Source organism: Hypanus sabinus, chromosome 15, assembly GCF_030144855.1.
Source record: "Hypanus sabinus isolate sHypSab1 chromosome 15, sHypSab1.hap1, whole genome shotgun sequence".
NCBI lineage: Eukaryota > Metazoa > Chordata > Chondrichthyes > Myliobatiformes > Dasyatidae > Hypanus > Hypanus sabinus.
Genome location: NC_082720.1, coordinates 22472075 through 22489139, shown reverse-complemented (window position 1 = coordinate 22489139; position 17065 = coordinate 22472075). Strand labels below are relative to the sequence as shown.

Genomic DNA, 17065 nt, shown 5'->3' with positions numbered 1-17065 from the left:
TTAATACTTGGTTTAGACAGTAATTATAACTGACTTAAAGTTTGCTTGCATTTGGAAGTGTTTGCTTTTTTTTGTTCTAAGAAACATTTTTTGCATAACTAGTAGTTGGCAACTACAAGCACCCAGCACTGACCTCTCAGGTGAGCCTGCCAGTGAGATGTTGCTGCGGCACAGTTGGATCTGGAGCAAGAATGCATGGATCTCTGCATTTACCAGTAACAACAAATACTGAGTATTTGCAATTAACACCAAGATTTGAAGGTGTAGTGTAGAGTAGGGAAGGCTATCAAAGCTTGCAGCTGGAAAACAGGGTTGAAAATGGCAGATGGAATTTAGTGCAGACGAGTGTGAAGTGTTGCACTTTAGGAGGACAAACCAGGGTAAGACCAGCACTGTAAATGGTAGGGTGCTGAGGGCTGTGATAAAAGGGAGATCCAGGAATTGAAATGCGTAATTCCTTGAGTGGTATCATAGGTACATGAGGTTGTAAGGAGTGCTTTAGGCACTTTGGCCTTTCAAAAATCAATCTACTGAGTACAGGAGTAGGGATGTTAGAAGTTTAAGATGTTGGTAAACAAATGTAGAGCATTATGTGCAGTTCTGCTCATCTACATACGGGAAAGGTATCAAAAAGGTACAGAGAAAATTTACAAGGATGTTGTTGGGACTTAAGGGCTTTGGTTATAGATAAAAGTTGAAAGGTTTAGGACTTTATCCCCTGAAAAGTAGAAGATTGAGGGAAGATTTGGTAGATGTATACAAAATTGAATGGTATAAATTAGGTAAATGCAGGCATTTTCCACTGAGGTTGAATGAGACTAGAACTGAAGGTAAAGGGTAATAGGTGAATCCCGAGTAAGGGGAAACGAGTGTGAATGTCCCCACTCGGAGGGTGCACAACAAACTGCCAGTAGAAGTGGTGGATGTAGTTACAATTTCAACATTTACCAGAAGTTTGGATAAGTACACAGCTAGAAGGGCTATGGAGGCCTGTGGTCCAGGTCCAGTTCGATGCGACTAGGCAGAATGTTTGGCACAGACTAGATGGGCCGAAGGGTCTGTTTCTGTGCTATAGTGTTCTGACCCTACACTTGCTAACTTATTACTCACAACTGTGGTGCTACCTGTACTGTGTTCTTGGCATTAATTTCAGCCTGTAGGGCGAGCGTTGTAGGAGTCAATTGAGTGAATGTGTAAATTGGACTAGAACTGGGGCAACGGATGAAGAGGGGTGGAGGTGTTGGCAAGGTGGAAGAAATAGGGATGGGTTTGGTTTAGAGAAATTTGTTAACCCAAATCTACCAATTTTCTAAATTATTTTATCTGTCTTGCAATGAGTATTACAGGAGTAAAAGAACTGTCAAGGATTCAATTATGTCCCTTATCACATTTGTTGCTGTTTTCATGCAGTATAATTTGCATATATTTGAAATAAAAGCAACACACAAATGCTGGAGGAACTTAACAAGACAGGCAGCATCTATGGAAAAGAGCACAGTTGTTGAAATTAAATATGTTTTCAGGTTTCTAGAGAAAATAAATGTTTAATGCTTTATAGCAATACATGCAACTACTTAAGCTGTCCTGTTGGTGGCACTGCTGACTATTTCATACAGAGATGGAGCACGTGCTATTTAAGCATGCTGTTTCTCACGGCATGCCTTCAGGCACATTATTGGATAACATGACTACTTTTCTACAGGGTTTCAGATTTCTGGATCATTGGTATCTCTTCTGGGGAAGGTATGACCTGTATAAAAAGGATGGTCTATTCCTGCACCCGAGGGGGACGAGTATCCTTGCGGGCAGGAGTGTTAGAACTGTTGGAGAGTGTTTAAGCTAATTGGCAGAGGTTTGGGAGCCGGAGTGATATGGCTGAGGAAGCAGTGTGAGTGTACAAGCAGGTGCAGCGTCTAGTGAAACGGAGGAAGGACAAGCTGATCATACTGCAAAATTGCAGTCATTGCAATGAGTTGCAATGTAATGGGGGACAATATCAAAATGCCAGATGAATACTGGGCTGTAGGTGTTATATTTGAATGCACACAATATACTGAATAAGGTAGAAGATCTTATAGCACAGCTAGAGAGTAGCAGATAGGACGTGGGCATCATTGAGCCGTGGATGACAGAAGCTTACGGGGAGCTTAACATCCAAGGATACACATTGTATTGAAAGGACAAACTGGCAGGCAGAGAGGGTGGCATTGCTCTGTTGGTAATATTTGAAATCAGATCCTTAGAGGTGACACAGGAGTGGAAGATGTAAATCCTTGTAGGTAGAGTTAAGAAAATGCAAGAGCAAAAAGAGAGCTATGGGTAACCCTAGGTAATTTCTGAAGTACATGTTTGGCACAGCACTGTTAGCTGAAGGGCCTGTATTGCGCTATAGGTCTTGTATGTTTCTATGTAAAGACCCTTATTGGAGTTGCATACAGGCCTCCGAAGAGTTCCCAGGATGTGGGTTACAAATTACATTAGCAGATAGATCAAAAGGGCAATGTTGTGATAGTTGTGGCGGGGGGAATTTCAATATGCAGGTAGATTAGTGAAAATCAGGTTGGTGCTGGATCCCAGGGCAGGATTTGTAGAATGCCTAGAATGGGGATGATGACATGACAGCAATGGCTGATGTTTCCGGGGATCTTTGGAAGGCACGGGAATGATACATCCCAAAGATGGAGTATTCTAAAGGGAGGATAAGGCAATCATGGCTGACGAGGGAAGTCCAAGACAACATAAAAGCAAAAATTAATGGAAGGTAGAGGATTGGGATATTTTTAAAATCCACCAGAAGACAGTTAAAAAGCTGTAAAGAGAATAAAGATTAAATAGAAGGTAAACCAACCGATAATAAAGGGATACACAGCTTTTTCAGATGTATAAAGAGTAAGAGATGAGAGTGGATATCGGACTGCTGGAAAATAACGCTGGAGAGGTAGTAATGAGGGACAAAGAAATGGCGGAGGAACTTGATACTTTGCTTCGGTCTTCACTGTGGAAGATGCTAGCAGAATGCCAGAAATGTAAGAATGTCAGGGGCAGGAGTGAGTGTTGTTATTACTAAGGAGAAGGTGCTTGGGAAGCTGAAAGGTCTGAAGGCCTGCTGGACCAGATGGAGTACACTCCAGGGTTCTGAAAGGGGAGTTGAAGAGCCTGTGGAGGCATTTATAATGATCTTCTCTGGAATCCCTCGATTCTCGCATTGTTCTGGAGGATCGGAACATTGCAAATGTCACTCCACTCTTTAAGAAAGAAGGGAGGCAGAAGAAAGGAAATTATAGGCCAGCTGGCCTGACTTCAATGGCTGGAAAGATGTTGTTTATTATTCAGAATGAGGTTTCAGGGTAGGTTCTCGGAGGCACACAATAAAATAGGGTTTCCTTATTGAGAGGTTTTGCTTACAGAACTGTTAGCATTCTTTTGAGGAAATAACAGGCAGCGTAGAAAAAGGAAAGCCAGTGGACATTTACTTGTGTTTTCATAAAGCCTTTGACAAGGTGCTGCACATGAGGCTGCTTAACAAACTAAGAGCCTATGTTATTATAGATAGAATATTGGCTGACTGGCAGGAGGCAGAGTGGAAATAAAGGGGGCTTTTTCTGATTGGATGCTGCTGACCAGTGGTGTGCCGGGGGGTTGATGTAGGGACCATATCTCTTCATTTTGTATGCCGATAATTTGAATGAAGGAATTGAAGGCTTTGTGGCCAAGTTTGCCAATGATACAAAATTTGGTGGAAGGGCATGTCATTTTAAGGAAGTAGGGTCAGATTAGAGGAATGGGTAAAGAAGTGACAGATGGAATATAATGTATGGAAGTGCATAGTCATACATTTTGGCAGAAGGAATAAAGGCATTAACTAGTTTATAAATAGAGAGAAAATTCAAAAATCAGTGGGGCAGAGGTATTTGGGAGTCCTAGTGCAGATTTCCCTAAAGGTTAACTTACAGGTTGAGTTGGTGTTAAGGAAGGCAAATGCAATGTTAGCATTCATTTTGAGAGGATTAGAATAGAAAAGCAAATATGTAATGCTGAGACTTTAAGGCATTGGTCAGACTGCACTTGGATAAGGAGCCCAAAACTGCTCACAATACTCTAAGAAAGGATTTGCTGGCACTGGAGAGAGTCCAGAGGAGATTCATGTGAATGATGCCAGGAATGAAAAGGTTAACATGAGCATTTGATAGCCCTAGGCCTATACTCCCTGGAGTGGGGATCTCATTGATACCTGTCAAATATTGAATGGTCTGGATAGTAGATGTGGAGAGGATGTTTCCCATAGTTGGGGAGTCGAGGACCAGAAGGCACAGCCTTTGAGTTAAGGAATATCCATTTAGAACAGAGAAGAGGAAAAATTTCTTAAGCCAGATGGTGGTGAATTTGTGAAATTCTTTGCTATAGACAGCTATGCAGGCCAAGTCTTTGAGTATATTTAAGGCAGAGGTTGATAGATTCTTGATTAATCAGGGTGTCAAAGGCTGTGTGGAGAAGGCAGGAGAATGGGGTTGAGAGGGATAATAAATCAGCCGTGATGGAATCATGCTGGGCTGAATGTCATAATTATGCTCCTAGGTCTTAGTCTTCTGAGTTTGAGCTCAAGGCCCTGTGTTTGACCCTACTGTGAATGGTGAGCCCCATCCTGGCTTGCACTCCAGCTGAATGAGATGCTGGAGATCAAATGTGTTGGGGAGAGATAAAAAAGAAATGGACTGAACAATAGGACAATGATGGAGGCTTCACACTGCCTCTGGTAAATACTCTCAATTTTGATATGGGAGATATAACAGCTAATCCACTTAGTCCCACAAATGGTAAAACAGTTGTAACCTAATCAACTGCTATATTGCTTTGAGGTAAATTTGAAAAATAAATTTTGGCCAAAACATCTGGTAGTCCCTCGCTCTTCAAACTGGTGCCATGATTTTGTTTGGATCAACCTGAGAAACCTGGTGCCTGGGTTTACAATCTCAGAAAAAGTGGAAATAATTGAACATTTTTTCCTATATAAATACAATGATTAGATAGAATCATAACTGCACACCTTAGGCATTTTCTTAAATTATGTTTACAGCTTAATTATATCTTATTGGATGTTTGGAGAATAAAAAGTACCTCTACCTCAACTTTATGCAGTCAACGAGAAAAAGTAAATGCTGGCAGATAGGGGATAGTAGAGGCTACTGGTTCATGGATGATTTAATTAACACTTCAGAGAACCTATTCTAATAGAACAACGTTCCATGAGTCCAGAGAAGTTCCCACTTGTTAATAGGTAGACAATTGTTAGACACAAGTGGAGGACGTTGAGTATATATTCAGATACAATGATAAACCATTGCTTCCTTGACCTGCAAAGACTTCTGCTATTGAAAAGGCCCAGGATTTCCTGGGACTCTGGCTGGCATTCAAATATCAAGTTATACCTCCTAAACAGAAGAGGCAAAGGCATTCACAACAGAGCACTGCATCTTCTAGCTCTGTTGGAGCATCAGCCGTTTCAGAACAAATGCATAAGAGAAGGAGCCTATGATACTATTTGGCCAAGCAAGATAATCCTGTGTGTGATAAATGTCAACATTCCTGTTTTCCTAATTAGATGCTGTGGAAAAACAATCTCTAGGACTTACTCAAACCAAATGAAAATCTAGGGGATAAAAAAGCAGTCATTGCCGTGAAAGCTGAGATGCTAGTTAATTAAAAGCAGCAATGAACCTAAAGCCAGTGTAATCGTTCTGAACGGATTATCTTTATTGCAGATTTTTCTATCAACAGTACCTATTTAAGAATGTAAACATATCTACATTTTTTCCACACATTTTCCCAACCACATCTGGCAAGTGTGGTTGACAGTACAGTATTTATGCATTTTTTTTAAAAAACATAGCATTTGATCACATTGCTGCCTAACAATATAAAAACAACAAACAATTTTGGGATGAGATCTCCAGTACACAATTATTGAATTATTTCAGATTGTCCAAAATGAAAACTGGCTTGAAGAAATTAGCAATTAACTTCCCCACCTCCCACTAGTGCAGAACATACAGTAATAACATTATTATTACAACCACAAACAAATCAGACAATAATTATTTTGGATTTATAATAAGTATCAGTTATTGTGCACAAATACCTGCTGTAGCTTTACTTGAATTTTGAAGATCTGTCTCTTACTTCAAAGGATATACTTAATACAGTGCTAACACACAGACTGAGATTTTAAGATCAAACTGCCCATCTTCTAGTGCAAAGAAAGAAACACTCATCTGCAGACAAAGAGGAATATTAAAAAGTTGGAATAAAATGGAAATGTTACTGGTCCCAACACAGGCTGAGAGAACCTCCAGCTTATTCTGATGTTTTATTTGATATGAGTATTATGGATACTTGCACCAGCAAATAATCAACACAAACAAATGTCCCGAAGGTAATTACAATAACCTAGGGAAAGTGTTGTTGGTGAGATGTTGAAATACAGATAGAAATCTTCTGTTACTATGGGCAACAGATTAGCTAATTTCTCAGTAGAGGCAGATTTGATCAGTTTCATTCCTGAGTCCCTAACCTATTATAAATTCAGTTACAGTTAACTGAATATAATCCAGTTTTTTTTTGTAAAGATTCAGCAAATGGACGCACAATTTCAGTACATGGAGTGAGTTTAATTGCCTTGCATTACAATATCTTTCGCTGCATTGCACCAACCAGCGACCACCCTTTTCCCCTCAAAGCAAAATTTCTCTCATTCTCATGAGAAAATCTGCAGTTGCTGGAAATCCAAAGCAACACACACAAAATGCTGGAACTCAGCAGGTCAGGCAGCATCTGTGGAAAAAAGTTTATTTTCTATAGGTGCTGCCTGGCCTGCTAAGTTCCTCCAGTATTTTGTGTGTGTTTCTCTCATTCTTCCTTCTCCCCCCAAAAACCCCAACAATTTTTAAAAGACTACAAATAAAAAAAAGTTTGATAAACTTGCCCAGGGACTGGAGAAACCATTTTAATTTAAAATACTTCAAAATATCTTGTATCAGTGCTTCCAAATTGAAGACCATTTTAAAATGATTTCATTAGTGCTAAGTATTTTATCTTAGTAGTGTCAACAGCTCTCCTGGGATCCATTCCACTAAGCCAGTTGGACTGATTGTTTAAATTTCTGCAAAAATTCCAAATGAAGTTGCATTTAATTGTTGGGCAGGTGACTGCTCTGCATACTGGACTATACTAATTGAGTTTTGCCTTTTCATATACAATGAAGGGTGAGAGTCTTATACATATTGTTTCTTTTTCTGTGGTCCTGCTTTGCTGGCTAGATCCTTTGCCTTCTCTGAGGCTGCCAAGGCTGTTTCCTTAGCTTTCTCAGTTGCTTCTTTAGCAGTCTCCCTCAATGTCTTCATTGGTATTTCACCTGAAGAAGAAAACAAATAAAACACTCAGCCTGGTTCTGGAAATACCCAAGCTAACTACTGGGGGTCCATTCTGATCAGGCCTTATATACAGTAAAACTCAGATAATTCATTATCTGACAATTCAGAAATCACAATCATCTAGCATTTTGACCACCAGGCATTTTATTTCAGCCCGCCAGGACTTAAATTCCCATGCCGTCATTGGAGAGAGTTCAGCAGAGGTTCACAAGGATGATTCTGGGAATGAAGGGGTTAACATGTGAGTAGCGTTTGGTTTGGCAGCTTTGGGCCTGTACTCACTGGAATTTAGAAGAATGGGGGAGGGAAGGAGATCTCATTGAAACCTACCAAATGTTGAAAAGACTAGATAGGGTGGATGAGGAAAGGATGTTTCCTATGATGGGAGTATCCAGAACTAGAGGGCACAGCCTCAAAATTGAGGGGCAACCCTTTAGAACTGAGGTAAGGAGGCGTTTCTTTAACTAGTAGTAAATCTGTGGAATGCTGTGCCACAGACTATGGTGGAAGCCAAGTCCATGCCTACGTTTAAGGTGAAAGCTGTTTGTTTCCTGATCACTCAGGACATTACAGGATATGGGGAGGAGGCAGGTGTATGGGGTTGCGTGGGATCCAGGATCAGCCATGATAGAATGGCAGAGCAGACTCGATGGGCTGAATGGCCCAATTCTGGTCTGCTGTCTCCTGGGCCAATACCATTAAGCAAGGGGGTCCTTGGACCCCAAATTGAGAACCCCGATTTAGAGAGACTTGTGGGTTGGGCTATTAATTTTCAGTATCTGGAAAATCTCAGTCTAGCACCAAAGTCCTACACATTATTGGAATTTTAATTTACTAAATTATTTTACAAATCAAGTTCACTGCCCAGACTGTTGCAGAAGCAGGGGTTCTTTATATAAAAAAAATCCAAGTTATAATTAAAAGCATCCACATCTTTCAATCCTTAAGAATTCCTATATTTAGCAATCATAAGAACAAACTAGGGCCACACTCCTTGAAGCAGAAAATATTGAGTAACCATGGTTAAGCCAATCATCAGAATCAAAAGGGGTATAAAACAGTTAGCAAGTATCTCTCAGACTTTTGATTCTGTTTTCTGCTTCAGAGCCATTGGTTGCAGGTAGCCCAGAGCAAGAATTACCTTCATGGAAACAAAATGCAAAACACAAGTGGAGCTACAACCAAGTCTGACATGCGGGTTATTTAAGCAACACTTCATTAATTAGCATCACATTTCAGAAGTGACATTTTCCCACAACAAAAATTAAGCTATTTCTCTCTGTCTGGGTACTGATGGCAAGGGTAGGATTTATTACCTATTCCTAATACCTTTAAACAGTGACAGAGTTAGTAATCCTCAAAGGTACTGCCCCCTATACTGTTGTTTCAGAGGTTGGACCTGGTAAGTATGAAGGAATAGGAATATATTTCCAAGTCAGGATGGTACACTTCCTGGAAGGAAATATGCAGTGCTCGGTGGCCCTACGTACCTTCTTTCCCTCTTGGGGATAGAAGCTGCAGGGTTGGAAGGTGCTGATGAAGAAGTTAGGTGAATAACTATGGTGAACTTTGTAGATGATGTACATTGTGGACACTTAGTGCTGGTCATGAATGGGCAATCAAGCAGACTTTTGTCTTAGACAGCGTTGAGCTCTTTAAGATGCTGTTAGACCTGAACTCATTCGAACAAGTGGAGAACATTTAATCACATATCTAACTTATGGAATGGGTGGAAAGGTTTGTGTGTGTCACTGGACACCCAGAATTTGACCAAGACAGAGGCTAGAGATCATGGTAATGAATGTTGAGGGTAAGCATTGACTGTTTCTTGTTGGTAATGGTCATGGCCTAGCACTAATGTTACTTCCCAATTAAAACTGTCCTCATTATGCCGCCGCATCATACTGCAATTGATAATCTGCAGTTTATGCTTGTATAGAATTTGCACAAATATTCATCTCTGGCACGCACTTCAACGTAAATTTGAGCACAAACAGATGAGAAATCAGTCAGACTGTCCGTCAGAATATAAGGAATAATTAATTATTTTGTTTGTCAAACAAGATGATTGACTAATTCAGGAAAGCACAACATTAACATTGTTATTTTTATTCTTAGGCAAAAATGAATTGTACTGATTAAACTATGCAAATACAATCATTAATTTTGTTTTGGTATCTTCATTTGCTATGAAACAAACTTTAAATATTTGTACTTGGCCTCTGTTTACTGGGCATTGTTTTTAGTTAACCATCAATACAAATGGAGTGCACTTACGGGTGAATACAAAAACATATCAAGTTTGTATGTTGGGGGGGGAAGAGCATTGCTACAAATGGGTTACGCCATTAAAAGTTTTATTGGACAGACTGAGTATATATACAAAGCAAATGAGAATTGCTTTAAGATCCAAATAACGTGAATAAAAAAGTAGCTGTAACTGAACTAAATTTCCCACAGAGATATTAAGAAATATCCATATTTAATGGCTCAATGAAACTGTTTAAAGAGAAAAGAAATGATTGTTTTCACGTTTTTGTGTTTGTTGGAACTCAGTTGGTCACAGCTATCATGATGTGGAATTTGATCTCACAAATGATCTCTTAACATACAATAACTTCAACACCAAGATGATTGAGGTCAATTAGGTTATCTGTTTGAACTAATCATAACCTGACTTAACAACAATACTAAGGAAACAAAGCACGTCCCAACAAAAACATGCAGCCCTCCATTTACAAAATAATGCCATAAAAGAACAACCTTCTCAGATTGCTTTAAATTATTTTTCGTATCACCAAAATAAATCTACCATGCACAATTGAACAAAAATGTTGAAATTTCAACTAGCCAAGAAGAGAGGGCCTTAGGGTTTATTCATTACAGAAGCTATTTTCATTTGTCTTGTACCTCAGTTGACTTAGTAAGCCAAATAAAGCATTTATTAGCATAACCTAGATCCAAGCAGGGAATCTCAGGATAGATGCTGAAACACTTTCATGAATAGGAAAGTCTCAAATGAAGGGTGGGCTATTTAAAACCAAATTACATGTAGTCTGTGGAATTCACTACCTCAGACAACTGTGAAGGCCAACACATCAGTTTTATATATTTTTGAAAAATTGGGAATTGACAGCTTTGGGATCTGGCACCAAGGAGGGGTTGAGGGCTGGGGTAGATCAGCCATACTGAATGTTAAGCAAGTTTAAGGGGGCAGGTGGCCTAGACCTGCTCCCACTTTCTTCGACAGAGAGAAAGGAGGAACCAATGGATGTGACATTCTGGGATTTTTACAGTTGGGATAAAATTACATACAGGTTAATGAGCAAAAGATTGAAAAATATATAAATATAGAACAAATATAAAAATTGGTGGAATCAAGTGATGTGGGGGTACAAAAATGCTGCAATGTAGATTGGCTATAACCCTGCTAAATGCTTGAGGGGCCAACTCGTCCACTTGTTCTTATTCCGTATGTTCTTATAAGCCAGCATCAGTTCTGGTTAAGTATTCTTTTGAACGTTGAAACAGGATTGTTTCCTAACATGAATAAACTCAATCCAACTGGATGTCATGTACATTTCCATTCCTGATTCAATTTTATCTACTTGCCCAGCTCCTGCTTCCTAGCTAGCTTGATCCGTCCCATTCGCTTGGCATGACTAAATGATTGGAGATCAGAGCTACGTTGTTGCCGCAGTGTTGATGATGCCAAGAAGTGATGGATACATCTGATTTATATACATACCGTGCATTCTAGCCAGAACATATTCAAAACCTTTCATGGTTTTAGTTATGCTATTCTTAAAGCTGGCAAGGCCACATTCCTGAAAAAGGCAAAAGTAGTACAATTATACTCGTGTAGGATAAGACAACTCAACAGTAAACATACGATCACTTGGTGGATGCTTTGTACTCAAAGCAAACAATCTTAGTACTGGAACTCTCTTCTCACTGCTACAATCAGGCAGAAGGTACAAGAGCCTCAGGACTACTGCCCCTCAACCATCAGATTCTTGAATAGAAGGAGATAACTACACTCACTTGCCCCATCATTGAAATGTTCCTACAACCAATAATCCCTCCTTATCCCATGCTGTCATTTCTTATTGCTATTTATTTATATTTGCATTTGCAGAGTTTGTCATCTTCTGCATTCTAGTTGATCTTTCACTGATCCTGCTATAGTTACTATTCTATAGATTAGCTGAGTATGCCCACAGGAAAATGAATCTCAGGGTAGTATATGGTGATATATATGTACTCTGATAATAAAACTTACTTTGAACTTTTGGTACTTTATAGCAACATCAAGTACTCCATAACAAGTAAAGACAGGTCAAATGGGCAAAAGTGATCAGATTCATCTGACCATTGAGTAGGAATTGGGTAAGAATAGGTAATTATATTACACAAGAAGACCTAAACCAACAGACCACATCGTACTTACTCTTGTACATTAACCACAACTCACTTGACAGCTTGTTTACAGTTGTAATGTGCTTAAAAGCCTAAAAGCATGTGGCAAACACAAAATGCTGGAGGAACTCAGAAGGCCAGGGAGATCTTTGGAGAGGAATAAAGAGCTGATGTTTTGGGCCAAGAGCCTTCCTGGATTTCCAGCATCTACAGAATCCTACGCTTATAAAAGCATATGACTTAATGAAAACGAAAACTGACCTGAATAGCAAGTGAAAAGCCATACACGTTTGAGGAAATCCAGGCCTCACGTTTAATTTGAGTCCAGTTCATATTCTCAGGGTGGAATCCATATACACAGCACTCCTGAACAACCTGATTCAAGACAAAACACGGACGTATTAATGGACAAGGATATGAACACTTACATTATTTTTCACTGATCCTTTCCTATTAAGACTGGTTTTCATTAAATCTATCAAGTGGTACTCTATTCTACAGAGCTGATGAAAGTATCTCATCAGGTATATCGAAAATGGCCAAATAATCCAACAGAATCTTTCCAACAGCGGTTAATTTTCCCATGCTTGCTTATAATTTATGTATAATGTGTTCAGTGAATTTCAGTAATAGTATAGATGACTCTACATTCTCTGAAAGATTCTTCGTTCTACTGGAGCAGGTGTCACACCATTTGAACAGGTTACACCTAATCAATGGAATGTGCTTTCATCTCTAGTTCGAGTACAAGACCACAACTTCTTTTTCTATCTGCTCTTTGTTCATTCTTTGCTCTTGTAACACTTAATAAAATGGCCTTAACTATCAGGTTTTATGCATCATTCTCATCTTCCAAAGAAACCCTGGATCAATTATCAGCAGGTCCAAGACTAGAGAGCATCACAGCTATACATTCAACTCTAGGGCCCTTATTTTAGAAAGGATATTGAAGCAGTGGGGAAAGTATAATGAAGATTCCGTATGTTGCCAGATTTGAGGAATTGGTATGCTTCATCATTGAGCTAATGAGCATTATACGATTGAAGAATTGCATGAAGTAAATGTCATAGGATGCATAAAAATAAGATTGGTAACTAGCTCCATCTCATAGTAACAGTATAGCTATACCCTCTGACCAGCTACTTAAGTGCTACCTGACTAAATTAAACTAGTAATAATCTCTCATGTACTGTTACAGAGCACATTCCAAATCTAGTGTTTCATAGACAATCATATATGCCAGTTAAGCAAGAGATTGACTAGCTTCTCCCTCTGACATGCTGGCTGCTAAAGCTCGTACAAGCATGCTAACGTGTCACCAAGAAACATCAGGGCATTTGGGCTTAAGGTAAACACTTCTCAAGTTCTCAGCTTGGGCACTCCAGGGTGGTCTGTTATAACGGGCTAGAATTTGCTCCAGTACTGGAACTTCACTGTTTCCACCCACTTGAATCAAAATGCAAGATGTACAAAATATCTCTCTCATACAATCCACTGAGGAACAGGAGTGCCCCCAATAAGAGGGGATATATATATAAACAATAAATGACATACCATAAGCCTTGAATGATTGATATTCCGGGTAAATGTAGTCAAAGTTTTATGTTTTAAATCCACTACTGAATCTTCTAGAACAAAGGCTGAGTGGGCAACATTAGTAGGAAATAATCTCTCTGCCCACCGAGGGACTACGCTCGTCTTGGTGAGCAGTCTTCGGGAAATCACCCTGTTGGGCGTTATCTCGCGATGGATGACATCCTCTGTAAGTACATGTTTGCTACGAATGAAGGGATATTGAAACGTTAAAACCTTAAGACTTCAGTTTTAGTTTAGCAATCATCAGAATGTTTTCAACTTTGAATATTAGTTAATATGCTTGGTTTTGTGCCGGAATAATACCAGTTAAAAATTTGATTTAGACATACAGCATTGACCAGTGCTTTCTCTTAAAATAGGAAAAGGTTATCAGGCCAATCATTTAAATTCAAACTGTAGAATGTCAAAGGTGCAAATAAAGTTGCAGCATCTGCCCAAATTATTGAGATAATACTTCAAAAGTAATTAATTCCCTTTGCCCAAGACATGTTTATGTGAATATCCACATAGTGTCACTATTATCTAAAAAGTCTATTATGGGATGGAATCCATTTTTCACACGAGAATCAAATGGATACTAACATTCCTTTGCACAGACAGAAAGTGTGACAATTGAAAAAAAAACATTGTCTTAACGATGCAAGATATTTGTTTTCCTTTCTCAGACAGATTATCCCAAAAGGCTTGCCAAAATGCTAAGTGGCTCTGAATTCTTGAGTTCATTGTGCACAAAGGTCATCAAAAAGTAAGTTAACAGCAGAGTGAAAACTACATTGAATTCAAGCCTTAGATTCAAAGAATGAAAAGCATGTGTCAACAGTTTCCTAAACTAGTCCTGATTACCTCGTAATAATATATATTATAATAGCATAATAACATTATACAATCTTACATAAAAATTAATCTCACACTTTACGTCAACCTGTCTATTTTCAGGCCATGCTACTCAGGATTTGAGCTAATACTTTTTTATGTCAACATGTAACTCTATGTGCTGTGTATGACTATATGTACTGTATTTTGCACCTTGACTCCAGATGGCTTGTTTAGCTGTAAACACGTGATTGGTTGAATGAGAATAAACTTGAACTTGAATAATTGAAAAGAACAATCAAACCTGGAAAATGAATGATGCACTGTATTTGGAGTTCACAATGTGGTCACCTCTACATTAGAAAAAAACATAACCAATTGGGTGACTATGTTGCTGAGTCCTTGCATTCAGTGTACAGGAGGAAACCCAACTTTCCCAGTGCCTGTCTTCTCTCCATCTGTTCTCACTGATTTTTCATCTGGGTGTGATCTAGTTAGATTCTCAGCTTACTCCCGAGGCAACCCTTGCCTCACTCTGTCAGGTATTCCCCTTCGTCCTTTTCATCCACTCTGCAACTCAAAGCCAACTTTTCTCTTTTCCATATTTTTAAAACAGTTCCCCTTTCCACAGATATCACATCATTTGTTAAACAGTTCCCGTATTTCCTGTTGTTATTTCAGATTTCCAGCATTGTAGTATATTTCTTTCAAAGAGTGAACTCACCTGTAAGGGTTGGGATAGCGCTGCCAGAAAGCAGCAAACACTTGGTCCCATGAACTCTTCAAGTCATTCAGACAGAGAAAATACTTCACCATTGTTCCCAGAAGATGAATCAATAAAAACCAAGCTTGGTTCAATGGTCAAGTGGGTAGAGATGATCATTCCTTGATGCAAGGTGGCCTAATTGTTTGTAAAATTAAGCATTAGATTAGTACACTAATTAGATTAACCTACTTATTTGTCAAATTAAATTTAGTACAATAATCAGTTTTACTGTATTTAACATAAATAAAACACGTACACAGTTCCAATCCCATGACTATTTTCTTCCCGATATCTAATTATTTACCTCTGCACACAATTTCTGTTGTTATATCCCAAATGCAGGACCCCCCCCCCCCCAATGACACTTAAAACCCTCCCCAAAGCATTGTAACAGCATTCTCTGGGTCTTTAGAAATGAAATAGAAAACGTGGCCACGTTTTGCTTATCGTGATCTATCACTGTTACATGGGCATCAACATCCAAGACATCTTCAAGGAGCAGCTTCCACCATTAAAGACCCCCACCACCCAGGACATGCCCTTGTACCACTGTTACCATCAGGAAGGAGGTACAGGAGCCTGAAGGCACACACTCCGTGATTCAGGAAGCTTCTCCCCCCCCCCCCAGCCATCTGATTTCTAAATTAACATTGAACCCATGAACACTTTCTCACTGCATTCCTTAATTTCGGTTTTTTTTTTGCACTACTTAACCAATTTTAACTATTTACTATACATACTGAAATTCATTTTTTCTATATATTCCACTGTTGCCACAAGTTAACAAATCTCACATGTGCTGATGATTTTAAACCTGATTCTAATTCTGATATAATTGATGTCTTTTTTAAAAGCAGCTTCTGTACGATTTTCCAGAAATTGTACAATCTACAAGCTAAACATTCACTATCTGAACTTGCAGTCGGCACATTAAATGTAATTGCACAAATATTATAGGATGGATATTAAAAGTTGTGCAAAGTCTGTAACAGTGATTCATCTGACCATGAGAATGAAGTTATTACAGCACTTCGCCACTAATCCAATTGATAAAACTTAATTTGAATCTCAAAATATTTAAATCCCAATTTCACGCGAGTTTTGTTAGGTATTGGTTGTAAAAATCTTCTTTCGGAGAGCTTCCTACCTATCCTCACTCCAAATTGTCTTCAAGTAACGTTATCCCATAATTTCAATTTGTCCCTGCTTCTGAACCTTAACAAGATTTGCTTTAAATCAGTTAAGCACAGATTGAAGCCGCCAGATTACCCGGTCATTCATTCTATCGGTAATGGTGGCGCCAGATAACGGTTCATTTGCCTTTGATTCAACGGTGGTGAAATGAACCTGCAAATGTCGCTGACACAAGCGTTGTCTTCAAACTGCCCTTCGCACTTCAGCGCAGCGACATTTCTGGCAGAGGCCGTCAGAATCCAATGTCATCCTGGCGGCCACCATGAACACGACCCCGCCATGCCCCCACCGCCCACAACTCGCCCCGTCCGCCTGCGAGTCGGCAGCCACTCCGACCCGCCGGTTCTCACCTGTTTCATGGTCCTTTAACTAGGTGAAGCTACCCCCTCCTCCCCATCCTTCCTCAGCCTCCCTGTCCTCAACCCTTCCACTTCCGGGAGAAAGAGTGCAAGGACTGCGCATGTGCCCTGAGACGGTGGCGAGGGAAACTTCCAATACATGTCTCTCACAGATCGTCTGTAGCTTCTCGTTACCTTCCTTTAAGGCAGAGTGATTAACCACTCGCCAGAGGGAGAAGAGAATTGCTAATTTAGATGAAACTGCAGTTTCTCACTACCTTTAATTAGGAAAGATTGATAAAAACACTCGCCAGAGGGAGAGGAGAATTGCTAATCTGGGCAAAATTGCAGCCAACTATAGTATAAAATAAATTTAGACCTTGACAACCCAGAGGCAAAAGGAAATAAAGAACTCAGAAAAATTAAAATCACTAGAGAGAAAAAGGAAAATATAAACTAAAAGACAGTTCAACAGGTGCATGGATATGAAAGGCTTAGAAGATCATAAACAC

At 39.4% G+C, this 17065-nt stretch overlaps 1 protein-coding gene across 1 annotated transcript; it reads right to left on the bottom strand.

The window, feature by feature from the left end:
* Positions 1–5729: 5729 nt before the first annotated feature.
* LOC132405368 (PRELI domain-containing protein 1, mitochondrial-like) lies at positions 5730–16661 on the bottom strand. Its single transcript, XM_059990122.1, has 6 exons — positions 16566–16661; positions 14980–15156; positions 13401–13623; positions 12108–12221; positions 11176–11254; positions 5730–7408 (listed from the first exon to the last, which is right to left on the bottom strand). The coding sequence occupies exons 2-6, from the start codon at positions 15069–15071 to the stop codon at positions 7269–7271; spliced, it is 648 nt and encodes a 215-aa protein (XP_059846105.1). The 5' UTR covers positions 15072–15156; positions 16566–16661; the 3' UTR covers positions 5730–7268.
* Positions 16662–17065: the final 404 nt, after the last annotated feature.

Bases quoted from the DNA above. Each gene is read 5' to 3' on its own strand.
- LOC132405368 (XM_059990122.1), bottom strand. From the start codon at position 15,071: ATGGTGAAGTATTTTCTCTGTCTGAATGACTTGAAGAGTTCATGGGAC. The intron at 11,255-12,107 runs GTCAGTTTTCGT...TGCCTTTTTCAG, and splicing joins GCTTTTCACTTGCTATTCAG to GAATGTGGCCTTGCCAGCTT. The intron at 7,409-11,175 runs GTATGTATATAA...TTTCTTCTTCAG, and splicing joins TGTTCTGGCTAGAATGCACG to GTGAAATACCAATGAAGACA.